At 46.2% G+C, this 27,507-nt stretch overlaps 1 protein-coding gene across 1 annotated transcript in view; it reads left to right on the forward strand.

The window, feature by feature from the left end:
- The window catches only part of PCP4 (Purkinje cell protein 4), a 51,893-nt gene extending 36,648 nt beyond the window's left edge, over nucleotides 1–15,245 (forward strand). Inside the window, exon 3 of the mRNA XM_035028844.1 lies at nucleotides 14,872–15,245. Within this exon, the coding sequence (XP_034884735.1) occupies nucleotides 14,872–14,999 (128 nt within the window). The 3' untranslated portion in view covers nucleotides 15,000–15,245. The remainder of the gene's footprint in view (nucleotides 1–14,871) is intronic.
- The last annotated feature ends 12,262 nt before the right edge of the window (nucleotides 15,246–27,507 follow it).

Here is a 27,507-nt window from a genome sequence, read left to right on the forward strand (position 1 = left end):
TTGAGGGAATATTGCCTGTGAGTCCGAAGAAGAAATACAATGCTATTTCTCGGTGGAGGCAGTGGAGGGGAAAGAAAGTACAATGGGCAGAATCTGAATAGGATTGTCAGCGGCTGTGATAACAAATATAACGATTTCAACAAAATGGGAAAATTTGTTCTTTCGTTTGGATGGACTGCATTTCCACATTGCTGCCTGCAGAACATGGACAGACGGCTTATTTCCTTGGACTTTCCTTGGTGTGCTTTCGGGTGTGCATAAGGCTGCCTGATCAGTGGCTGGCCTCCTGGTGTGGACAGGTGTAGACAACAGTGGTCCACTCATCACAGGAACACAAAAGAAGTGGGCGGCCTCCTACCGCTGAAATGTGCACACCTGCACACATAAAGAGGCTGCTGTCAGCCCTCCTGCTATCCCTGAAATTAAATTGTTCCTGCAATTTTGCAGCCAGAAAGTATTCCAATTTTCTTTTGAAACTTTGTAACCATTTCTCTTGTGGGTTTGGGCAATGCCCCCGGTGCCATGCGCTACTGGAATCGTGCGTGGGGCTGCGGACAAGTGCCCCTCTAGATCCTGGCAATGGAATATTGAGTTACAGCCACTTGTTGAAAACTGTCTCGCTCTGCATTTTCTATAAACCCAGCCCATCGGCACTCTAAATTATGGCAATGAGTGGAGGATTTGAACTATCATTTGGAAATGAGCCAGATTAGTGGGCGGAAGGTTAGAATCGTGTCTTAAAAGACACGGTGAGCTACCTGCAGATAAAATGAGCAGTCTTATTCTGTTCACACATCTCCAAGTTGAACAAAACCGTAACATCTTGCCAATTACGATATCTGGGATGGAAGTAGACTTTTAGGTCACCCTAGCCATCCACAGCTGGCAAAATATATCCCTGGTGCGTATTTCCTCAGTTCAGCTTAAAATGGCTTTAGTGAAACGTCGGATGCCTTAACTCCGGGGAGCACTTCCATTCTCTAACAGACCAATGTTAGACATTTTCCCCGAACGTCCTACCTAAATTGGTTTTCCATATCAGTTTCTTGATATCAGCCTCTATTAATGTTCCCTTGAGCTACTGCAACCCAAAATGGGTATTTTATCACTGCTTACATTTTTGATCCAGACGGAAATGCTTTTATTACCTCTGTTGATCATCAGAACGCTTCAAGGGATGCTATTTCAATGCTGGCCCTTTGAAAAATGATTATTTTTTTGAAAAAAAAAAAAAAAGCTATTTAGAAACTGAATAAGTTTGGATCATGTTGCCTGACACTGGAAATTTCTCCGTTTTTGGAATTCTTGCAATAAAAATACTCGGTTTTATTTTTGGTCTGTAAGGACTTCTGTGTGTGTGTGGGGGGGTTTGATGGCTCCCCTATCACAGCACTACATAAAATCCTTGCTTAAACAGTGGTGATGGCTCGTCAGACCAAGCACGGTTCACATCTGAATTTTTCCCAGGCGCTGGCCCACCTAAACCAGTAGGAGATGTCCGGAGACTCAGAACTTCACCATTACCTGGGAAAGCACTTCTTACTCTATTTCTTCTTGAGATTCATTGTTGGAACATTATTATTAAATAATGCTTTAAACTAAAACCCCAACTCTACTGTTGGCTAATCCTTCTGGGTCTGGGTACCAGATGTGGTTCACCTGCCGAGTCCAGAAACCACACAACCTCATTCTGTCCTGGGCATTTGATTTTATTCTCTTTTTTACAAATATGTGAACCCGGGGCGCCTGGGTGGCTCAGTTGTTGCGCATCTGCCTTCGGCTCAGGTCATGATCCCAGGGTCCTGGGATCGAGCCCCGCATCGGGCTCCCTGCTCAGCCAGGAAGCCTGCTTCTCCCTCTCCCACTCCCCCTGCTTGTGTTCCCTCTCTGGCTGTCTCTCTCTCTCTCTGTCAAATAAATAAATAAAATCTTTAAAAACAAAACAAAACAACCCCCCAAATATGTGAACCCATCTTTCTGGTAAGTAGAATAACAAATCCAAAGCTTAAAATGATGCCCCTCTAACAAGCTCTTTCCAACAAAGCAGCAAGTACTTGGCCATGAGCTCTTAAGATAGTGTCTTTTTAAGAAAGCGCATAGAAGTGATACATCAAGCATAGGCAAAGGAACGTGGAAGCAGCGGCTGGTGTGGTCAGGACACCAGGCTGCGTGGAATTTAAACCCACAACCGACAGTTCCTGGAACCCAATGCACATCTTTGTTCACACATTTACAACAGAGGCTCACACCTCTGTGCAAAGCCATCCCTGTCCTTAGGATATTCTGACATGGAATTCGTGGTCATGTTTGGGATATTTGAAGGGTATTTAAAATGCAGGAATTCGGGGATGTGAGCAGTCTTGCCTACTTCTGCTTCTCTCTTTCTTGCTGTGAATGAGAGCTGCGGAGAGTGAATGGAAGCATCTGACGTGTGACCGGATGGGGAATCAAGGTTGGTGGCAGCCTTAAGTTTGAGATTTTAAGCAGTAGCAGTGTTCATCAGCCCTACTGCCCCTGGACTTGGCATGCACCTGCCTCTGGCTTCGCTTCACAGGCCCCCTTTCCAGGTGTCACCCAGAGCGTTGCCCCCAAAGTCAAATTCCGTATACACAATGGACGCATCTGCACAATAGTCCTGTGCATCTAAGGAAGCTTGTAATTCCTGAAAATCCGCACAGGAAAACACCCGTCCGCCAGGATTAGAGACGCAGGGCTGAGAGCCGGCGTGGGAATGTGTCCGGTGAGATAGCGCAGCCTCTCTGTTCAGCTGCCGTGGGGGTCCAGAAAGAGGAAAGAAGAGGTCCGCAGTCCAACCTGTGAACCCAGCGTTGGTCCCTTTCTGGTGCATGTGTAATGCTTTTTCTATCCACGCTGCTGCTTCACCACAGCCCGGGGCTCCTCTCGTCTGTAGACTTATGAGCCTTTCTCTTCCTTCCTCACTGAGTCTGGAAAACAGTCCAATTGCCTTAGCTCCTCCTTTCCCTCTAAAGGCAACTTCTCTGGAATGATGGGCGAAGGAAGCGAAGACCCTCCAGTTTCTATATTGATGAGCTGAGCTAGTGTTCCTCGGAGGCTTCTTGAAGATGGCCTGTCATTATGACTGCATTTTCTTTCATTTTAAAACTGGAGAACTTTATAAAATTTTCCATGGTGCTGAAATCCTCAGAGTTTAATCCTTTGAAACTTTGAAGTTTAGCAGCTAGGGACAAATGAGTCTGAGAAGATGTCACCCTTCTGAAACAGTAAAACCAGGTAATATAAGAGAAAGGGAAAACAGCTAATATTCCAAAGCTCTGAAAGAAGAAAAAAAATGGTCCCGGAGCAGAATGAAGGGAGGATGCTACACCCTGATTAAGGAAAACTTGCATTCCTTTCCTGTATTTTCAAGCATTTCAAGCTACATACTTTCAAAAGCCAGAAGGGGAAGGCTATGGAGGCAGAAGCCACAGTAGGAAAGCCCGAGAGTAATGCTTGACAAAGGTTACTGAATATACGGGAAATATTTCTGCAAAAAAACCCCCGAGGTTTTAGAAGTACTAAGTGCTATAAAGAAATGGCCAGCCATATCAGAAATTGGACAAATATACATAGCAGAAGAAAAAAAAATATAATTAAAAGGGAGGAAAAAATAACCATACAATGTACAGTGATAATATATTTGAATTTATGTTATTAGCCTGAAATGAATTCAAATGACTTATATGCTTATTATAATGTGTGTGTAAGTAGATAAGGTTTATCACAAGAAGCTGAAATCCTAAAATAACAACAGCTTAAACAACAAAGTTATTTCTTTCTCATAGAAAAGGTAGGTAGTTGAGGGGCAGTTAGGATAGTTATAAGGAACGTCAAGCATCTGTATTCTTTTTTGCCACCCATAGCATAAGACTCTTAATTTATGGCCCAAAATGGCTGCTTGAGCACTAGCCATTGCATCTGCATTCTGGTCAGCAGAAAGCAGGTAGGAATAAGAAAAAAGGACAGAGTGTCAGCTTTCTTTTAAGGAGATTTCTTTTTTCCCACCCACACCATACTGGCCAGAGCCTAGTTGTGTGGCCACACACAATAGCAAGGAGGCTGAAAACCTAGTTCTGGAGTTATAACTAAGGAAAGGTGGATAAATGGATGCAAGGAGCAGATTCGGCCACAATCCATTTCTGCTCATGGAGTTTCTCGAGCACTTATGTATCTGGCTGTCTTGCGTGGAGGGCTGGTCTAAGGTGATGGAGGACTTCTTTGTTGTCTGTCCTCCCAATCAGCCTGAAGTCGTTTTTCTTTGTCAGCCTGTGAAGGAAGGCAAACTGTGGCTTTTCTTTTTTTACTTTTTTTATTGTTATGTTAATCACCATACATTACATCATTAGTTTTTGATGTAGTGTTCCATGATTCATTGTTTGTGCATAACACCCAGTGCTCCATGCAGAATGTGCCCTCTTTAATACCCATCTCCAGGCTAACCCATATCCCCACCCCCTCCCCTCTAGAACCCTCAGTTTGTTTTTCAGAGTCCATTGTCTCTCATGGTTAGTCTCCACCTCCGATTCCCCCCCCTTCATTCTTCCCCTCCTACTATCTTCTTTTTTTTTTTCTTAACATATATTGCATTATTTGTTTCAGAGGTACAGATCTGTGATTCAACAGTCTTGCACAATTCACAGCACTCACCATAGCACATACCCTCCCCAGTGTCTATCACCCAGCCACCCCATCCCTCCCACCCACCCCCACTCCAGCAACCCTCAGTTTGTTTCCTGAGATTAAGAATTCCTCATATCAAACTGTGGCTTTTCTGAGGGGTGTATTGTTAGGGAAGTTAGCTGCTGATCCCTGGGAAGGAATTTTCATTCTTTGCATGTGCTTAGAAGAGGGAAAGAAACATTTGGTATGTTATCCTCACCTCTGAAAGGGTTCTCCTTTACCTACTTTGATTCAAGCTATTCTCCAGTAAGTACTAAAGAATTTTCTATGCAAATAAAATGAAAGCCTGCTCTCTGATCCCTAAACACATGGGGGATGACCCCCTTTCTTTACGTAACACCCCTGTCCTTCCCCTGCCCCCATATAAACTAGGCATGCCTGCGGCAGATGGTGTCACAGACAACAGAATCCACTCTTGCTAGATTCAGTAGAAGAGGGTTATTACAGGGTATCAGCACCTTACAGAATTTCTGAGAGGCAGAGACCGAAGCCTGGACAGTGCACCACCAGGAACACTGCATCCAGAAACACCCAACCACATGCAGGTTGTTCCAGCAGAATCCCTGCTGCTACTGCTGCCTGGTTCGTGGCACCAGGCACGGACCAGCCGATGTCCCTGCGGCTGCCCCACAGAAATCCAATGCCTCTGCCTCTGTGCTTGCCAGAGGTGGGGTCTTTCTGTGTTTGCTGGCCACCCCCAGTGCTCACTTCTGCCTTCTCAGATACCACCACATTGCACCTGCCTGGCTGGCCCTAAGCCTGGGTGGCAGAATCCTCCTTCTGGGACATCTGGGAATGGATTTCCTCCAGCAGGTCAGCTTGTGTGGTGGAGCGAGCCGGTGGAAGGAGAGGGTATTGGGTGAGCCAGTCGGCAGGCCACCGTCTTGGGTAGCAGTGCATTTGTAATTGATCTTTATGCATGACAAAGCAGGCTGGTGCACAGTCTCTCCTTGTCCCTCTAAACATCTTCAGTGGCAAATGAGTCTCAATTCATGATCATCTCCATTTCAAACACAGGGGAGCATTTGAACCCCAGTAAGGCAAATCTGACCACCCTCAATCAGTTGGAACTTGAATTTGAGCCTTCCCTAGTGAAGCTTTTTCTTTTAGCTCATCTGCCTGTCTTTATTTATTTTTTCTAGAAAATGTAGGCATTTTGGCTAGTGCTATGGGCTGAATTGTGTCTGCCCCTCCCAACATTCATATGCCCCAACCCCTAGTACTTCAGAATGGGACTGTATGGGGAGACACGGTCTTTAAAGAAGTGATTAAGGTCAAATGAGGTCTTTAACATGGGTCCCAATCCAAGACAACTGGTGTTCTTATAATAAGAGATCAGAACCCAGATGCGCACAGATGGACGACCGTGGGAGGACTCAGGGAGAAGACAGTGTCTACCCTCCGAGGAGAGGGGCCTCAGAGGAACGAAGTCTGCCTTCCCCTTGATCTCTGACTTCTAGCCTCCAGATTGTGAGCAAATACATTTCTGTGATTTAAGAGCCTTACTGGTGGTACTTTGTTACACAGCTGTCGCAGACCAATACAACTAGGAACCATTTTGCCTTTCCAATAGAAAAAATAGTTATTTCAATGATATTTCTATCTTCTTGTTTGTTCTCCTCCTGGGCTTAATGAATTTTGGGGAAAATTTGATCTCAGCAGCACCTATGTGCACCCATTTGATTACCTAAATGGCCCAGCCCGGTAGTCTTTCTACATAAGCAAGGGGCACGTAGGTAGGGGCCAGAACAGCGGCATAATGGAAGCCGAGGACTTAGGAGCTGGAAGTAAGTCGAGGCTTTCAGCCGACCAAATTAGGCTTTGCATTAACAATAGCGCGTTTTGAACAGTGGAGACTGTGGATTTCAGAATGACTCTCTTTTAGGACAACAGAGAATTTCTCTCTCTTGGAAAAAGCTGTAAGAATCAAAAAGGTGCTAACTTGGTGTGTGGAAAGTTAGAAGCGGGAAATGTGTGTTTATCTGGTGTGAGAACACAGTAGATGCAGACAGCCCCCACGCCTGCTGCCTCTAATTCCTGACCTTGCTCATTAATCTCTGCCGCTTAGCCAAGATCTGGAAAATTGCAATTCTCCGCACCAGCAGCCCCCATTCAATAAATCCCGAGCCAGTGGGCAGGAACGAGAAACTGCTTGGAGCTCAGAGCTTGGGTGGTGCCGGCTTGCAGGAATTCCACGCACCTGCCCAGCTGCGGGGAAATGTTCTAACTCGTGACCGACTGGGTTTTTCCCCAGCTTTATAAAGAAGGTGCAGTTATTGTTTTTTTATTGGTCTTTCATAAGGTGGATGCTTGATGCCAGCATTTTTTGGAACTTGGTATCCAAATTTATCTTCATTATTTTTTTGCGGGAGAGGACGTGACCTCTTTCCTAACACTAGGTGCCTTGTTCTCTGGGTATATTTTGATTCAATTTGAGGCTTAAGGGATAAAAATTCCAATCTTTGCTTGCTTTTCTTGCTGGTCTCTTTGCTTTCCCTGCCTCCAGAGCCTGGGTTTGGGTCCTTATGCAGGAAGCCACACTGGCTGTCCTTTACCAATAGGGGGCCCAGGTGCGGGAGAAGGAGGAGAGACAGCGAAGAGGCCCCAGGAGCCCACGTTGCCCTGTATCAATTAGCTTAAGTATATCAAGGGCAACACAATGGACAGATGTAAATTCTTTCCAAGTTAGAATTATACTCTGAAAGAAGGTAGGGCATTCTAAGAACCTTAATAGCATAATACCCCATTTGCAAGGCATACTTAAGTTAAATGACTGTTATTCTTCATGGTGAGCTAAAATTTAGGTCCTTTTATAGTAGGCTCTGTGCTGTGCCTCCTAATCAAGGCGAACTCCTACTCAGGACAATTGTATTCCAATTTACTGCTTATGCACAAATTTCTGATCTACAGGATTAGGACTTGGGAGGTAATTTGTTTCTATAAAATAACTCTTAAGATATGGAGAGTTATAAGTATGTAAATGACTGTGTGTGTGTGTGCGTGTGTGTGTGCGTGTGCAAGCCCCTGTGTTCATGACTTACTGCAATGACTCTGCATCATCACAAACTCAGAAACAAATATATTTAAGAGTTCCTTAGATCAAGCATGCGGGTTAATATGATGTATTTTTGAATGATGCTGAGTTTCAAACTTTTTATCAGATCTTGGGCTGTCACAGAATCCAGGAATAGCTCTGTTATGCTCTGGATGACTACATGTCTGTTAATTTCTAAAGAATTTATGCTAATTATTTGAAGTCTGCTACTCAGGTTGTGGATGCATGGATGGAGAATAATTTTTCAAAACGTGTTGTTTCTCGGCAGTGGAGGGCCCCTGCTGCCCCTCGCTCCTGGGCAGATGGGTCTTAGCCTTGCGTTGGGGACAAGCCTCCTCCTCTGAGCTGTCTCCTTCCCAGAGCCCTTACCTGACATCATAACATGCACACACACACACACATTATTTTTGGAATTTATGAAATTCCATTACTTACTTGTGCATTTACTTTTTTATTTTCTGATTCCTCCTGACAGAGCGGGGCTTTGGGCTTGTTCTTTGCTCTCTCTCAGCCCCTAGAACAGTGATGGACCCATGCTAGGCATTCTCAACCATTTGCTGAATGATGGAATTTGGTGTAAATTCTCCTGGACTGCCTAGTAAATGAGCAGATTTTGCAAACTGGTTGACTGTATCATGTGTTTAACTTAGACCATTTAAGATTTGCTTTCCTTCTAAGCAACATCAACTGGTCCATACGAAAAGCTGTCATCTTGGCCTCTAAGGATCTGAAAGTAAGGCAACCCTGCTGATTAAAATCAAGATTTGGAGCAAGACTGGGTTTCCAAATCAGCCCTTGGCCAGCTCTCACTGAGGTGATCTTGGGTGAGGCATATTATGGTCTCTGTGCCTTTGTGAAATGGGGACAGTGGGCATTTCCTGCAGCTCTGAGAATGCAGCAGGCAGACAAGGGGAAGAATACAAAGCTACTTTGAAACCTATAGAGCCCAAAGTTAGGTGAGGTGTTATTATAGGTTGAATTGTGTCCCCCCAGATTCATATGCTGAAGCCCTGATTCCCAGTCCCTTAAGAATGAGGCTATATTTGGAGATAAAGACTTTTATGAGGTGATTAAGTTAAATAGAGGTTTTTATGGTGTCTGACCGGTGTCCTTATAAGAAGGGGAAGAGACACCAGACCATGTGAGGACACAGTAGGGAGGTGGCTGTCGGCAAGCCAGGGAGAGAGGTCTCAGGAAAAACCGAACCTGCTCACCTGTGGTCTTGGACTTGCAGCTTCCAGAACTGAGAGAGAACAAATGTCTGTCATCCAAGCTGTCTGGTCCGGGGTACTTTGTAATGGCAGCTCAGCAGATGGACACAGGTGCCCAGTAAGAACCTGTTGATGGGCTGTTGCCCTGATTTGATGACCATTATTCTAGCGCTGGCCCTGTGTTGATCAGAATAGATGCCCACAAACAATATTTTAGCATGTCAAACCATTTTCCCCTACGAGAGATTTCCATGGTGGTGTCAGACTTGCAGTATTCACCTGGGATTGTCTTGAACTGGTAGTAGCTCCTTCCTTTTCAATCTATGATTCTCTATTTTACATTTGCCATCAAATGATCTGTAAAAGGAAATCCACTTAACTCTGTGAGGGAGGACCCATTTCATGCTCAGTGAAGAGTCACTCTTACGACAATGACATCTTCAAGAATGGCTACCTGAACAGCTCTCTTATGGCATCATAAAATCCAAAACAGCAGAGCCACTTCCCCTCTCAGTTTTTGCAAGGAAAAGGCAGTATTTCAGGAAAATGGCATAAGAAATATCTACAGAATAGCACTGGGTTCCTTCCCGGGGAGCAGGTCAGGGCAGCACTGAATCATGAGACTCCCGAGCCTGGGGGAGCATCAGCGCTCATGGTGCTGGCCAGTGGCTGGGCTCTGTGTTGAGTCTCGGTTGTCTGATGAAGTTTCTTCCCAGGGAGAAAAGTCTCGTTGCTTGGGACTGTTGTGCAGCTGGTTCTGCGAGAGAAGTGGGGAGAGAAGACAGGTGGAAACACAGATTGGAGGGGAGGCAAATGGAAGGGCAGGTAGATAATGCAGTGGATAGTAATGACTCAGACTGCCCCGTACCTTTGAGACCAGGCCTGCTAGAGCTGGGTGAAATCCGAGGAGCTCGTGGGGGCTTCCCGCCTACCTGGGCTTACAGGACATTGCAGTTATGAGGGTGCCCCTCACAGCTCCAGAACTAAGTGGTCAGGAAGTCGGGTTCCCTCCCATTCTCCAGGGGAGTTGGCAATCACTAGCTTTTTATAACCAGCTAATTGGTATGAATAACGTCTTGGCCATTCTCCTGGTCAGCTTCAGAATGTCTTCACAGAGGGACGCACAGAAATGATAAAACTCCTGTATTGCAGAGAGCTCTGAAATATAGCAACCATGCAATAAATGGGCAGGTTACAAAGTACTCGGGTGAAGTACTGCTCGCTCAGGCTGGTGGAAAGCCAACACCAGGAACAGGGTCCCTATGCCTTTTGCCTACTGGGATCCTGGATACAAATGCCAGGTAGAGAGCCCACCCTACCGAGCTGTAAGCCTGCACACATCTTTATGAAGCAACGAGCAGAAGCATCTGGGAACGCACAGGGTGGTCTGGAGATGACAAGAGCACACATACTCCCTCTGCTCATTTAGATTCACTGCCCCTCACAAAGAGGGCTCAGGCCCCTTCAGTGCCTCCCAGCGATGGTGACTGGGGACTGCCGAGTTGATATTCACATGACCTGTGAGTCGTGGGCTGCACCTGTCTTTCTGTGTAGCCTCTGGGCTGAACAAGGACGTGAAGTCACAAGCCCAGCAAACGCCACCTGCCATCCAAGAAGCTGGGGAGGGCCCGACCCCTCGGCGCCGTTGCCTCATTGCATGTGATGGCCGTGTGGCTGCCCTGCTGGAAAGCGTTCCTTCCCTTCCCCTCCGCAGTGGGCCCCAAACATCCGAGAGTCTGAGCAGGTGCAGGGCCTGGGGGCTGGGGAGCCATGTGACTGCTCACACCCTCTGCCACCTGCTTTGCGGCTCTGGCACATCCTGCTCAATACCACTGGGCCAGTGGTTCAGTTTACAATATGGCCCTGATCTGCACGTAACACTGATGGTTACATGGAACTGACTTTTGTTTATTTATTTTTATTTTTTTATTTTTTAAAGATTTTATTTATTTATTTGAGAGAGAGAGAATGAGAGAGAGCACATGAGAAGGGGGAGGGTCAGAGGGAGAAGCAGACCCCCTGCTGAGCAGGGAGCCCAATGTGGGACTCGATCCCAGGACTCCAGGATCATGACCTGAGCCGAAGGCAGTCACTCAACCAACTGAGCCACCCAGGTGCCCTGGAACTGACTTTTATAAACGATTTTACCTCTCCATTTTCGAGATGAGCAAACTGAGACCCAGAGAGGCTATGAACCTTCCTGAGAGTCACAGAACGGTAGGACATTGCCCCCCGCAAAGCACTCTACCTGCTTCTACCAGGTGCCTCACTGGGACCAGGAGGGTTAGGAGGGAGTCAGCCTTACCCCAGAGAAGGCTGGAGGACACTGCCCACTTGATGTGAGGCTGCCTTTCCTTTAGTCACTGGCCAGGTGGTAAAGGCAGGCACTGTTCTAGGTGCAGACGGGCTTAGCAGACGGGCTTAGCAGACGGGCTTAGCAGAGCTCACCCTCAGTGGGGGTTTCTCAGGAGCTGTGTATCTGAAGGTGCCCACCCCTGGACGCCTTTCTCTCTCTCCAGGCCCTGACCATTCCCTGTGGCACTCCTCCCCTCCATTAAATGATGCTTCCTAATGTCCCTCCAATGTGACCACGTTTTGCATCTTGTTCACTAAGCCATCTGTGGACGGTGCCTCTCAGCTGGAGCCACAGAGGCTCTGCCGTGGCCCATCCCAGCCTCCTCCTGCTGAGACTGGGATGCTCGAGCCCTGCTTTCCTGGTCTCAGGACCACACCAAGTCATCTGCAGACCCTTGCGTCATCGGCGGTGAACCCTGTGCCACCAAATCTAATAGTTGCCCCTTCTCCACCACATTCTGGGGCCCCCTCCTCTGCTTTGTGAATCTCGGTGGAAGGAGTCACAGTGTCAGACCTTCCCCAGGGAATGCCCAACTCTGCCAAGTAAACAGAAGGTAACAATTCCTGAATTATTAGTGCTTTCTTTTTAAACATTGTAATATTTTTCCAACGTGGGAGGAATGTATAAATCACTTTCAGCTGAAGATATTAGTTTCGGAGATGATTGTGAAATTTATTTTTATGATCCATCCTCACAATCTCATATGTTTCTTAAATGTACATAATTTTCCACACCTTCTTTTATCATTTGTCAAAAAATAATATTGCTGTTTTCTTCATTATTCTTAAGAAAAAAGATGAATCAGGTTGTTCAAAGCCTTCAGGTTGCACAACGTTTTAAATCTAAAACAGAGGTTTTCTGTGTCCCCTTGAATGACAGCAAGGGTTTCCTCAGGGAGGAAGAGGATCTGGGGCTCTGAACCATCTTATGACAAGTCCCAGTGCTGAAGCCAATGTGGTTGGTATGGAGGGTCCATCGCTGGGAGCCCGGGAGCTGCAGCTGGTCACAGTTCAGGCTTGCCAGACACCGTGCCGTCCCAGGCTCATGCAATAATGCTAAAGAAACATGTTTAAGGTACTGGTGTGAGCCTTACGAAACTCCCGCCCTGCCCAATGGCCCTATTCCTTATAGGTTCCCGGCAATGCTGTTAAAATGTGAATGCACTGATGCAGTGCCAGGCAAACCCACCGTGTCCTCTGTATCATCTGGGCCCTCATGGGTTAGAAAAAGATGGCCCCCCAAATATTCCCTGGACATTGGGGCATTCTAAATTCACTGCTCTTATGGGCATCGGCACCAGTCTGGCATGGAGGAAAACAGGTCTACTGATGTAGGTCACAGATGCATCAGTCTGGCAAGGCTTGCGAAGCCCCTGTCCTCTCCTCCCAGATGTAGGTGTGATTGGAGGGATCTAGGTGACCAGCTTAGTCTCTGGGAAAATTAACAGGATCTGCTTAGGGTCTGCAAAGGGAATGTCACACAACCAGATGCACCTGAAATAAGGTGCAACTCATAAAGATTTATATCCTTATCTATGTATTTATCATCATTTATCTGTATCTATCTATGTATCTATCTATGTATCTATCTATGTATCTATCTATCTATCTATGTATCTATCTATCTATCTATCATCTATCATCTATCTATATCTACCTGCCTATCTATCTGCCAATCTATCATCTATCTTCTTTCTATCTCTAGCTGCCTATCTTTTATCTACCTATTATCTATCATCTATCTATCTATCATCTATCTATTGTCTATCTTCTATCTACCTACCTATCTATCATCTCTATCTGCCTATCTATTATCTATCATCTATCTATTTATCTATCTATCTATCTCTATCTACCTATCTTCTATCTATCATCTATCTATTATCTATCCATCATCTATCTGCTCTCTATCTTCCATCTATCTATCCATCATCTATCTATTTATCTATCCATCATCTATCTATCCATCCATTATCTATTATCTATCTATCTATCTATCTATCTATCTATCTATCTATCTATCTGTCATCATCTGTTTATCTTCTATCTAGGAGAGAAAGAACAGAGCAGGCAGGAGAGAACAAGCCTGCCTCGCTTGAAATGATTCCACACCTCCATCCTCTTTGTGAGGGGTGCTGCCTGAACATTATTATCCAAAGTTGCTGAGTGAGTGAATGATGGACACAGGCTGCCTGGTGACAAAGTCAGGAGTAGAGCTCTGTCCCTGCCTCAAATGCCCCAGACATTCCCATCCTGAGCTGCATGTGCCCGGCACACTGCTGGGCTCCAGGTACAAGTCCAGGTGGCGGTGAGGTCTTGACCCAAGTGCAAGGGGGTAGGTCTTGTCCCCAGCTCTTCCTTGAGCTGACTCTAGGGCTTTATTGGGTGCTTCATCTGTAGACAAAGTAGTTGAGTCTCAACTCTGGCTGTATCTTGGAATCATCTTAGAGCCTTTTATAAAAGCAGGGCTGTCTGGCACTGCCCCAGATGCATGTGACTCGGTCTTGCCACCAGAAGCCCTGAGTCTGGATTGGGTTTCCGGGCCTGTATGATTTTTTTTTTTAAGATTTTATTTATTTATTTGAGAGAGAGAGAGTGTGTGTGTGTGTGTGCACAAGCAGGGGGAGGGGCAGAGGCAGAGGGAGAAGCAGACTCGCTGCTGAGCAGGGAGCCCCACCCAGGACTGGATCCCAGGACCCTGAGATCATGACCTGAGCCAAAGGCAGCCAGGGTCTGTATGTTCTTTAAAAAGATGCTTTGGCAATTATGATGATTAACTTTCACCAGACTGAAGGAATTGTAACGATGCTTCCCTTTTATAACTAGAGGATTTTATTTATTTATTCATTTTTATGTTTGGCTAGAAATTGATGCTTTTGCCCAGTGAAAAGGGACAATCAGTATGTGCTTTCACTTCGCTTTGGCTTATATCTTATTTTCTATAATTGTTACAGTGTGAATCCGTTAAATCCTTCCAGTTTAGCAAGCATATTGCTAAGTCTCCCTCATTGAAACAGAATGTAAAACCTGTGGAAGATCAACCAAATTGTGAAGGTCAAATGGGATCCTCCATTGGTGACAATGATAGAAACAGAAGCCCTTATTCAATCAGCAATCTCATTGGCAATGGAAGCATACACAGAACCTCAGTGACTTTGACCCAGAGCTCTTGTGAATATCAGTCCCCCACTGGGTCAATATGTAGCACTATTTAAATTCCGTCTCTTTGAAGTTATCAGGAAAAAGTCAAAACACAGCTAATATTTTTAACACCGTGTGATACGTGGCCATGAGACACAGAAAATCACGTACAGAAAGTATCTGCGGGGTTGGGACTGTGTTCTTGAGTTTCACAGTCTCTTGCAAGTGTAGAGTTGGGGCAGGCAGGGAATAGCCAATCCTGGGCTCTGATGGGGATCAGGACACGCTCTACTCTGCAAACCAGGTCCTGTGCTGGGGGTGGTGAGTGCACGCCACATGGTGACTGGTGGCGTCTGCCTTCCTGCTCTCAGCTCAGTGATGGCTTCACCTTTGTGTTTTCTCCTGTTACAGATGGGCAGAAGAAAGTTCAAGAAGAATTCGACATTGACATGGATGCGCCAGAGACAGAACGCGCAGCTGTGGCCATTCAGTCTCAGTTCAGAAAATTCCAGAAGAAAAAGGCTGGGTCCCAGTCCTAGTGGAAGAGCCCCTTCCTAGTCTGCCAGAACACACCGAATTCAAACATCATCTGTCAAGAAATTAAAAGAACAACACCCTAGAGAGAATTCATCTGCACACGATACACACATGCACACCTGTCCTGCAATGCATGTACAGAGATCCGTGATATTTATTCCCTCATAGGAAGGTGCAGACAATGCAACTGTGAGTGGCTTAATCTCTGTTTATCTCTAGTATCATTCCTCCTGCAACTAACTATTTTCCTTGATGTTGTAATAAAATGGAGTTACGATGTGTGATTCAAGTGTCTGCTTTGTCTCTCCCTTTAGATTAACCTGGGAAGTGACCACTACTATAGATGACTGTGGGGCAGGTGTCTGTTTTCTCCTTCCCTTAAGAGTTAGAGCTGAAACATGGTGCTTCTGTGAGAAGCCTTTCTGCTGGGAACAGGAGATCTACTCTTTGCCATGCCTGTCTCATCTGAAGAGTATCAACTGCCAACTGGCAATACATTTTCCTCTTATGATGGGAGTAGAGCCCTGTATCCTGGGGTGCCAAAGAGCCAATTTCCCAGGGGAATTATGACTCACCCAGGAGAACAAGAAGGGGGAGGGCAGAGCATCGACGTTTGGCATGTGTCACGCAGATGTGCTCAGCAGGTGCATCTCACAACTCCAAGCGGACGCCCCCACTGCTGAGTCCATTCTCTCTGCACCTGCATGGCTCCAGAGGAAATGTGGCTCTCTGGTCCCCCCGCCCCCCAACCTCCCTGAGCTCCTTACACTGTGATTTGCTACTTGCTAGGATCATTCACCACAACCTGCAATTTGGAGAAGCTGTCTGGCTTCTCTCCCTTCAAGAGAATATCCTCCCCTGAGATCCTTGCAGGTAAATGGTTTCACACACCCTGAGGGGCTCCACAGGTTGGGAGGAGAGATCGTCCATCATATGGAGAGGATGCTTCACAGCGTAAAGGGCAGGGGGTTGGGTCCTTGCCTTGGGGCCCCAGGTGGTAGGAGCCCCAAACCACTGAATCTTGCTGTTGTTTGAGCTTTGTGGCACGAGAAGCTGATATGGAAGTTGCATCTTGTCTTCAGCATCCTGAGGGGGTCTGTGAGAGCACAGTGTTATTTTATTTTATTTTATTACATTATGTTAGTCACCATACAGTACATAATTAGTTTTTAATGTAGTGTTCCACGATTCATTGTTTGCATATAACCCCCAGGGTCACCTAGTTTCTTTCCTTTACCAGCTCCTTAACTAGGGATCGAGGTGGAGCATGAAGAATGGTGGAAAGAGGAAAGACAGGCTCTGTGTGTGTGCACCTGCTCACACTTGTGCCTGGGAGTGCAGGTATGAAGTGTGGTGGAAGGGGGCCAGGGGACGGCTGCGGTAGAGCCCAGGCTGCAACTCTGGCTGGGCCCCGTTTGTGGCCACAGGGTCGGGACCAAGAAAGATGCATCCGTTGGAAGATTAACTGTTTCAAAAACTCCATCTGAATATATGTCTAGTATGTTTTGTGGGGAGATCCCTCCTACTGAACAATTCTCTGGGGCTTTTAGAGACAGGGGGTGGGCTCTGGGATTCCTCTGATGGGTTTCTAATTAGAGAAGTACTCAATAGGACTGCTTCAGTACCAGCAAACAACCAGGGCTTTCTAGGGCTCCTGGCAGCTGTGGACTCACTGCAAACAAGACAGCAGGTCGAGGGGACACTCCAGAGAAAGCTTCCTGAGACAGCAGGGCAAATGCCACAGAAGTTATATGGGCTGCTCCGTAGTCTTTATGGAGGTAAAGAAAGTTGGGAACATAATTCAGATGAATTCCCTCTGTGCCCCATCCTTCTGGTGCCCTCATTGTCCCTTCATTCTCTGAATATTGTCACATAAAGGTAGTGGCCCCCTTCCTGAGTGTGTCTGGCCCTGATGGCTGGTGTGGGTCTCCTCCCGCTCTGACTCACCTGGAAGCAAATCTGGTTTTACAGGAAGAATGCTCCCCCTTGAGGGGACTCTCCATGCAAAGCTGGAGAATCTAGGGAATGTTCTCCCACAATGTTCCAAAGGGATGGGAAGCACTCCTCAGTAATAATGGCCCATTGATGCAGAAGGAGGAGAGGGGGACCAGGGCTGTCATGTTTGGAGAGGCCCTCAACAGCCCCAATACACCTCTCTCATCCCAATCACAGGACAAGGTTATGTCTGACCTCCTTTGAGCCATGGGAATGAATTTAATTTTTTGCTTCCCAGGTAGATTCATAAGAGTGTCAAAATCTAGCTAACAGCAAGGAGAAGAATCCAAATGTGCTCCCCTCTGCATGGGGATTAAGTATGTTGAGTTTCTGGCCTCATGGAGCCAGAGGAAGGAGAAGGGGCTTATGGCTTCAGGCTTGGAGGGTCTTTCTCTTCCCGTGGGGGGCAATGTTCATCCCTGAGGAGGGAACTTCCCCAGGGTGTGCCTGAGGCGGGATGCATAGAGTGTCAGGAAGCTGAAGCATCATTAACTTAATTTCATTTCACACATATTTATTGAACTCCTACCACGTGTATGTACCGATGCTGTGGCCATGCCTTGTCAAGGTGCTGGCAGGCTGGTGGGGAAGAGGTCCAGATAAACATGATAAAATGGAGAGATTTGTGCTGGGGACAGCTCATCCAGGCTTGGAGAATCACTCAAGTCTCCCTGAGAAACTGCTACCCCAGCAATGATTGGAAAGATGATGGGAGTCACTAGATAAATAAGGTGGGTTGTTGGAGTTGGTTGGTGGACAAGGGTCCAGGCAAGGCCCAGGAGAGGAGATGCTCAGCTTTGCAGAGGCGCCCGGTATTAGCACATCCCAGCCCGGGACACGTGGTTCTGTCATCCACACTTGGGCAGGCCAGGAGGCAGGACGCAATGCTTGAGACTTGGAACTGGATTGATCTTTGACTTTGAGTCGGCCAGGTGACTGCAGAGAAGTTACCTACTGGAGCAGCAGTTTTCCTTACCATCGAGGTGATGATCAAGTGTACTTAGGTGGATGTGAAAATGTTAGGAATTTAAACTGAGATAAAGTACTTGAGTGTCTGGCTGAGTGTAGGATGTCCAGTACATGAAAGACAGTGATGGCAGACCCACATGGTAAAGAGTCCATCATTGAGTCCCGTGGCAACAATCTTTTTCCTGACTCAACCCGATGCAGAATTTCCATGGGACTTGGCTTCTCTTGGTGATCGCGATTTGGGCCAATGGTGGGCACCTGACCCAAGAGGTGGACTCAGCCAATCAGAATCCTTCCCTTGTGAGTCTGGACTAATGGTCATGGTTACTGAGCTAGTTAATGGGAAAGAGATGTTGAGTGGGGTCAAATCTGGTATTGTGACAGGTAAATCTCCAAAAATCTCTTCACAAAAAAGCAATTGCCCCCCTTTTTTCCCAAGAAGCTGCAAAAGCCCATTTGGAGAGAGATGTAAGAGGATGCCAAGAGGATTTGAGAGCCATGATATATGGGCCCAGGAGAGACAAAGGGCAGCTTAGGTTGAGTTAGTCATTTTGTTGCAATGAGCAGAAACCCATTCACATGAACTAAAAACAGAATTATTCAGGTCTCAGAGACATCTAAGAATAGAATATCCAAGACATCCAAGTAAAGAATAGAACACCATGGGCAGGCAGAATTACATTAAATTTATAAATAAACTGGGGTGTGATGGGGGAAGAATTGACATGTTTATATTATTAACTTTATAGCATTTTATGACTTTCAGAGAAGTTTCATAGTTTTCTTCATAAAGGTCTTTTTATTCTATTTTTACATATTTCATGGTTTTTGTTGTCCTTTTTAAAAATTTTTTTTATTATCACATAATGTATTATTTGTTTCAGGGGTACAGGTCTGTGATTCATCAGTCTTACACAATTCACAGCGCTCACCATAGCACATACCCTCCCCAATGTCCATCACCCAGCAACCCTATTCCTCCCACCCCCCTCCACTCCAGCAACCCTCAGTTTGTTTCCTGAGATTAAGAGTCTCTTATGGTTTTTCTTCCTCTCTGGTTTCATCTTGTTTCATTTTTCCCTCCCTTTCCCTATGATCCTCTATCTTGTTTCTCAAATTCCTCATATCAGTGAGATCATATGATAATTGTCTTTCTCTGATTGACTTATTTCGCTTAGCATAATACCCTCTAGTTCCAACCACATCATTGCAAATGGCAAGATTTCATTTTTTGATGGTTGCATAATATTCCATTGTATATATATACCACATCTTCTTTATCCATTCATTTGTTGATGGACCTCTTGGTTCTTTCCATAGTTTGGCTATTGTGGACATTGCTGCTATAAACATTGGGGTACAAGTGCTCCTTTGGATCACTCCATTTGTATCTTTGGGGTAAATACCCAGTAGTGCAATTGCTGGGTTGTAGGGTAGCTCTATTTTCAACATTTTGAGGGACCTCCATACTGTTTTCCAGAATGGCTGCACCAGCTTGGATTCCCACCAACAGTATAGGGGGGTTCCCCTTTCTCTGCATCCTTGCCAACATCTGTCCTTTCCTGACTTGTTAATTTTAGCCATTCTGACTGGTGTGATGTGGTATCTCATTCAGGTTTTGATTTGGATTTCCCTGATGCAGAGTGATGTTGAGCACGTTTTCATGTGTTTTTTGGCCATTTGGATGTCTTCTTTGCAGGAATGTCTGTTCATGTCTTCTGCCCATTTCTTGATTGGATTCTTTGTTCTTTGGGTGTTGAGTTTGGTAAGTTCTTTATAGATTTTGGATATTAGCCCTTTATCTGATATGTCATTGGCAGATATCTTCTCCCATTCTGTCGGTTGTCTTTTGGTTTTGTTGACTATTTCCTTTGCTGTGCAAAAGCTTTTTATCTTGATGAAGTCCCAATAGTTCATTTTTGCCCTTGCTTCCCTTGCCTTTAGCAATGTGTTTAGGAAGAAGTTGCTGTGGCTGAGGTCAAAGAGGTTGCTGCCTGTGTTCTTCTCAAGGATTTTGATGGATTCCTTCTAAATAGAATCTTTGCTCAAAGCTTTTCTAGTTGGTTTTGCTGTTACCTAGGAAAACTACTGATATCTGTGTATTTAAGTCTGTAACTACTCATCTTACTGAACTGTATAATATCTGATGGTTTTTTGGTGGATTCTTTGGGATTTCCCAGTAGACAGTCCTATCATCTGCAAAGAACAATAATTTGTCTCTTTTTTCCCCCTATTTTTAGCTCCTTTCTTTTTCCTGTCTTCCTTATACTTCATCCTTGCACTTTGAGGGAGGCTTGGGGATTGTGTCAGCCTTCAGTGACAGTGATAGACCATCTCTTGAGGTGTTGTTCTCACAGCTCATCTATTTTGGGTTGACAGATTTTAACTTCAGAGGGTCATGTATTCTCAAGTCCTATAGTCTTCTTGTCATACCTTTGAAGGAAAAAATTTTGTATACCCTGAAGATTAGCTTGCATAAATTAGTAGAATTGTAAGGGAGGAGTGGAGAGGAGAAAGAGTTTAGGCTTGGAGCTTATTTAGGGTTTGTGCTTAAGGTGAGGATTCTCATGGATGGCATGTTTAGGAGATTTCACTTGATCCCAATTCAAAGCATAAATCATTGAGGTGGGGTCCCTTGGTTAGTCTGCAACATTCACAGTCTTTGCTCAGGCTTCTGTAACAAAATGCCACAGACTGGGGGGCAACAGACATTTATTTCTCATAGTTCTGGAGGCGGGAGGTCCAAGATCAAGGTGTTGACTAATTTGGTTCCTGGTGAGAGTCCTCCTCCTGGTTTGTGGCCTGGTGGCCTCCTTTTTGCTAACTCTTCACATGGTAAAGAGAAAGAGAGCTCTTGTGTCTCTTCTTCTTATAAGGGCACCAATCCCACCATGGGGCTCCACCCTCATGACCTCACCTAAACCCAATTACCTCCCAAAGGCCCCACCTCCTAATACCATCACATTGGGAGTTAGGACTTTACCATATGAATTCTGGGGGAGAGAGACATTCAGTCCATGACACCTGCCTTTGCAGGAGCAGGGATGGCCAGTTCTCCTAGATGTCATTGACTGTAATATGATCAGACTGAATAACACATTGGGCTTCATTCACTGATTTACTGCAGGGCTGGGATTTGCAGCCATTGCCTGAACTGTGTTGGCTCTTTCCCTGATGGCTGTGACAGTGGACTCCGTTCAGTGCCACATTGCCCTTTTGGAAGTAGTTTGTTCTTTTGCCAACAGATGCTTAATTGAATAAGAATTAAGCGTGAGTGAGATGCTACTATGCTTTCTGTGACCTCCCCAGGAGGCAGGGGTCCACAGGGCAGGGATAATGATGGGTTTGGCAGGGCCCTATCAGGCTTCCTGAATAAAACAACCAGACGAGGGGCACCTGGGTGGCTCAGTCGGTTAAGCGTCTGCCTTCGGCTCAGGTCATGATCCCAGGGTCCTGGGATCGAGCCCCACATCGGGCTCCCTGCTCAGCAGGAGGCCTGCTTCTCCCTCTCTCACTCCCCCTGCTTGTGTTCCCTCTCTCGCTGTCTCTCTCTCTCTGTCAAATAAATAAATAAAATCTTTAAAAACAAACAAACAAACAAACAAAAAACCAACCAGACGATTGTCAAAAGTAGAACCACTAACCTTTTTCTCTCTCTCTGCTCCTTGCCCTGTAAAGCTGATCTGAATATGGAGATTTTAACCGTCCCCCACTCCCCCAAGCTAATCATTCTCATTATTTCTGTGTGCCTCTGCTGCTGTAGGGTCTCTGCTACCTGAGTGTTTTATTTTTTTTTTTTATTTATTTTATTTTTTTTTAAAGATTTTATTTATTTATTTGACAGAGACAGAGACAGCGAGAGCAGGAACACAAGCAGGGGGAGTGGGAGAGGGAGAAGCAGGTTTCCTGCTGAGCCGGGAGCCTGATGTGGGACTCGATCCCAGGACCCTGGGATCATGACCTGAGCCGAAGGCAGACGCTTAACCATCTGAGCCACCCAGGCGCCCTACCTGAGTGTTTTAAAAGATGACATCACATGAGTCATGGTTCCTCACAAAGGTTGGAGAAGTGCTTCTCTGTTAGAGGTTCTTGAGCTTTGGTTGGGGGTCTTCTTCCAGCCCCCACAACTCAAGAACCATTTCCTAGCCCACCTGTGAAAGGAATGGCAGAGCTTCCATTAGATGATTGTTTTGTCCAAAGCCAGGCTGAGTCCTTGACTGGTGAGATGGATTCCTGCGTGGAAACATCCAGTGTTCCGTGAGACTGGGAGGGGCCCAAGCTTCCCTGATAGGTTTCCCAGATGTGACTGCATGTTTCCGTCTGGTGCAGCCATGACCACCTGTTTCCCAGGCCTTTAACCAATCACTGTGGTTAAGGCAATCACAGGGTGTGCATCCAGCCTGAGACAGGAAGGCTTTGGCTAACTTGTTAAGTGTTGACTGGTGGTTAGAGTTAATGGTGGGGAGAGAGCCAATGCCTTTCCGCACCCGGATCATTTCAGCAGTCTCCCCTCTGATTTCTCTACTCTTCACCCACTTTCCTCTTTCCAGTGCATTCCTTTGTGTCGCCAATCATTTAAGAATACAAATTCAATCATGTCATCTTTTCCATGCCTTCTCACTTCCAAACTTAAAATCCTTTGAGGGTTTCACTATGTCTCAGGATAAAGCCAATTTTCTTGATGTGGCCTGTGACAACCTGCGTGATGCCCATTCTCCTCACTTTCTGCGAGTATCTGTTCCTCAAGCACACTCTTTCCCCCAATCAGCTCCTTTGAGCCTGCCCCTCTGTCTTTGCATCCTTTAGTTCTGAGCTGTCATGCTACTTCCTGGAGTAGTTGAGTTAAAACTACCCACCAGGAAAGATAAATCTCCAAATCCTGGGGGCTGCACCCCATAGAATTTTTTTTTCTCACAGCAGAGCCTGATGGAAATGTTCTGAGTCATGGCCAATCTCCATGTGGTAGATGGCATCAAAGGTTTGTAAGGGACCAGATCTAGAGGTGATCAGTTCCAATGGCCAGAATGCTGGCACATGCACTTTTTTCCTTTCCTTTCCTTTCCTTTTCTCTCTCTCTCTCTTTTTTTTTTTAGAGAGAGCATGCATGAGAAGGGAAGGGGCAGAGGGAGAGGGAGAGAGAGAATCTTAAGCAGGTTTCATGCCCACTGTGGAGATTGATGCAGGGCTTGATCTAAGGACCTGAGATCATGACCAGAGCCCAAATCAAGAGTTGGATATTTAACCGACTAAACCACCTAGGTGCCCCAACCACGCCTATTTTTAAGGGAAGCTGGGAACGTAGTCCACCTATGTGCTCAGGAGGTAGAGAAAACAGGTTTTGGTGGACACACTACAGTTTTTGCCACAAGCCCTCCTGTCCTATCTCCACCTCACACTTGAGGTCCTGTTCTTGATGGCACTTATTACAACTTTAATCTCACATATGCTTACGTGATTCTTTGATTAAGGCTGGCCTCCTCTGCTCAGCTCCATGAGGTCACGAACAATCATTTTATGGGCAGTTTAGTTGTTCAGCAAATACTTGCCTTGAGAATAAATGAATACACAGATGCCTAAGCTTGTTGCATGTGCTTTACAGAAAATGTCTCCCCCAACATATTTGAGGGCAGAGGGACATAGAGAAATCCTGTGCTCTCATTCAGTAAACAGCCCAGAAAGACCATGATTTGGTCAGAGTTCAAAGTCAGCCTGTAGTCTTTGGTTTTTCATTTTTTTTCTAAAGAGGGTCTTAGAAAGCCAGCCCTGTTGTAGATTTTCTTGTCACCCCAGTTTATGATGGATAGGCATGCAATGGAGTCCAGCACCGATGCTCACTGATGCAGAGGTACATTTCTAGTCCACCTCTCTTAGGGAAAGAAAAAAGAGCAAACAAATCCCCAAGCTTGTGGTGCCTCAAGGACAACTGGGCTCTGAATACTGCAAATCCAGGATTCTACGTATATGTTTTTTTCATGTCGTTCCTTCCATAGAGAACATAGCCCCACCTTTCCATTCACCCATCCTGGGAGAGAAGACCTCCCTGGACTATGGTCCGTGTAGCCAGGCTTTGACCTCGACTCAGTCACTATTATTTATATTATCCTGTAAGAACTATGACTTCCTCCTGCCTCAGTCTACCTCTCTATAAAGTAGGTATAATAAGGCCCCAGGATGGTAGGAGGGGAATGGATGGAGTCTTTTCCATGTGTCAGCCTGAAGCCAAGATGCTGAGCACTTTATGTGTATTCATTCATGTGATCTTAGCCATCTTAGAAAGTAGGTACTTACTCCCCATTTTACAGATGAAGGTATTAAGTCTGAGAGAGGATAAGGCCATGCTCAAGGTTGTCCAGGTAGTGAGGGGTGAGATGGAATTTCTCATCTGGGTCTGACTTGAAAGCACGGTCTTTGACACCTACATCACCCAGTGTGAGGCACTGAATACCAATGTACCTTATAACCAGTGATATTTCTTATCCACATAGGGCATCGTTCAAGTTCTACAGTCCTCAGCGACCCCCATGGTGCCTCCCTCATCCATTCAGGTCTTTAGGGGGTCCTCTTGACTTTGAATTCTGACAGTGGTGGTGGCAGATAGAACAATGGCCCACAAATGTGCCCACAGTCTAGTCCCCAGGACCTGTGACTACATTACCTTACACGGCAAAACAGACTGTAGATGTGATTAAGTCAAGGATGTTGAGATGGGGAGGTTTTGCTCGTTGTCTAGGTGGCTCAATGTCATCGTGAAGTCCTTGTAACAGGAAGACAGGAAGGTTGTATCAGAAAAGATAAGGCTACTGAGCTAGGCTGGGGAGACAGCCTTGGAAGGTGGAGGAGAGCCTGGGAGCCAAGGAGTGTGGGTGGCCTATAGAAGCTGGAAAAGGTAAGGAAGCAGATCCTCCCTGGAGCTTCCAGAAGGAAATCAGCCCAGCCAAAACCTTGACTTTACTCCATAAAACTCATTTTGGACTTCTGACTTCCACAACTGTCATAGTAAATTTGTGTTGTTTAAGCTACTAGATTTTGGGAATTTGTTGAGAAGCAATAGGAAACTAAAACGATGGTATTTTCTTGTCCCTTAACACTCGGTGTGGTCTTGTAACTTTAACAGTTACCCATGTGGAACTAGTATCACCCTAGACCACAGTTTATCTCTCTCCTTAAGGATGGTGCAGGCACAAAAGGGGGGTTGTGAAAAAGTCTGTTGGGTCCAAAACTGTGGCCCAGTGGTAAGGCCATTGAGAAGGCCAGCAGATCACTGTGTCACCAGGCCCTGTCTCTGGGGATGGAAGCTGCACACACAACTTCATCACACTGCAGTCTCCATGGGACCCCCTCAGACAGGGAGGTGTTGATAGTTGAAGGGAGCCAGCAGTATTATGGGGTCTGTAGCTGCTGGGACCAGACCACTGTGGCTGAATTCAACACATGGCAGTGTCCTGCCTTGGAGGCGGGCCAGCATTAGCTATCATCGCTGATTCTCTTGTGGTGGTTCAGGTATAGCTCAGGCTCTTTTGTGTGTTTTGTTTGCAACCAAACCAGCAACCTCTGCAGCACCAGGGCCTTGAGCCAAGCTGATGAACACAGTGGCCACAGGAATGGCTTTGCCACTGCGGTGCTGTGAGCAGAGAGGGAGCAATGCAGGCTCTGCCCCACTTGTAATATTCCTCCGGTGTTCCCATCCTCCCACAGCCTTGAAACTCTGAGCAAAGGAAGCTGTGCATCTTCTCATTTTAATATTAAATCTCCACCATCCTCCCGGTGTAGATTAACAGTGGGATGAGACAACTTTATTAATTTGATAACCTCCTAGGTGGGCATTCAGTGGTGAGGGACCTCCATGGAGCTGTTCATGGAAAGGCTGGGCTTGGCTTTTATGATTGTCTGGGTCTAAACGAACAAAGGCATTTTCTAGCTCCCTAGGGAATTGCCAGGCTCTCAATCTACCTCTTACTTACTCACTACAGCCCCTTATGTGCTTCATGCTCGTAAATCAAAGAGCATTCAATGTTGCAAACCACTGTAGGGATCTCATTCACCCTGCATTTTATAAACAAATAAAGCAAAGTTTGGAGTAATGGAGTGGCTTATCCATGGCCTCATGGTCAAGCCCTGGCCCAGAGTCCTTCAGGGACAGTGTCTCCTGGCAAGCTAAGACCACAAACAGAGCTGATGCAGCCCATCCCAGCTTCCCATCAGACACGTGAAGTTGCACTTGTCCACACCCTGGCCCCTAGAGACCCTTGCCAGCCAGGCTGTACAATCTTCTGCCAACATTCCCTGGGAGTGGAAGAAGAAGGAAGATCAGAAGCAAACAAATAGTGGGCTACACCACAGCTATTTTAGTGCAAATCTTGGGAGAGTGAAGAGGAAGAGGCGTGGCAGTCAGGATAAGCCCAGCTGCTTTCACTAACACCCTAAAGAGCTCTGGGCAGCTCTTTAGTGCTTCAACAAGAGGGCTGTCTCATGTGGCGGTCTGCGTCAAGCACTCCAGGGCTGTGTGCGCGCCTCCTGGTGTCAGGAACACTGTTCCTACCAACCTGCTGTTCCACCCCCCACTGGCCCCGCCCTTTCCCTCTTGGTCACCGTTCTAGGAAGGGGACATGGGGATGGACACCTGGAAGGATGGATACAGAGGGACGGCACACGCGGTCTGTGCCACATGGGACATCTTGTGGCCTAAACTATGGAGATGGGTGTGTGTATGGCCCAAGTGCTCCAGACAGTTAGCATCTGTCCAGTCCTCTTGGCAAGCGTGGTCTTGGGATGTGTGACTGATGTGGCATAGCAGATGTTTTTAGTGCCTGCCCAGAGCTCCCCAGTTAATGTGACAGCCTCCTCTTCTGAGCCCCTGTGACTCCCCTGGGGCTTCTCCCAGCCTGCATGCAGGGCAGCTAGGGTTTGACAGGGTATCCCTGCCACTCAGTGCAGTGCCAGCCAATGCCTGATAGGGGTTGGAGGATAACTATCCCAGTTTCCTCACTCTTTGGGTGAGCTCACTCCAAGGCTGTTCCCTGAGCACAGAGCAACCTTGGTTGGCTTTGCTCCCTCCCATGTCATGTCCTCACTTCCCTCCCCACACTCCCTCAGATAACCTCCTAGATAAACCACTTACATTTCAATCCTTGCCTCAGAGTTTACTTCCGGGGGAAGCCAGCCCTAGACATATGGTGAAGGAGACATGTGGGCATTTTTAGCTAAAACTCCAGGTTCTAAGGATTCTGGATCATATGTTTTGTTTACATCCTATTTTTCACAACCTCTTTTTATTAAGAAATCAGCCTCTTTTTAAAAATATTTTATTTTATTTTATTATGTTATGTTAGTCACCATACAGTACATCATTAGTTTTTGATGTAGTGTTCCACGATTCATTGTTTTCATATAACACCCAGTGGTCCATGCAGTACGTGCCTTCCTTAACACCCATCACTGGGCTAACCCATCCCCCTCCCCCCTCGCCTCTAAAATCCTCAGTTTGTTTTTCAGAGTCCATAGTCTCTCATGATTCTTCTCCCCCTCCGATTCTCCCCCCTTCCTTTT

Source organism: Mirounga leonina, unplaced genomic scaffold (genome assembly GCF_011800145.1).
Source record: "Mirounga leonina isolate KUSES-001 unplaced genomic scaffold, KU_Mleo_1.0 Mir_205, whole genome shotgun sequence".
Classification (NCBI taxonomy): domain Eukaryota; kingdom Metazoa; phylum Chordata; class Mammalia; order Carnivora; family Phocidae; genus Mirounga; species Mirounga leonina.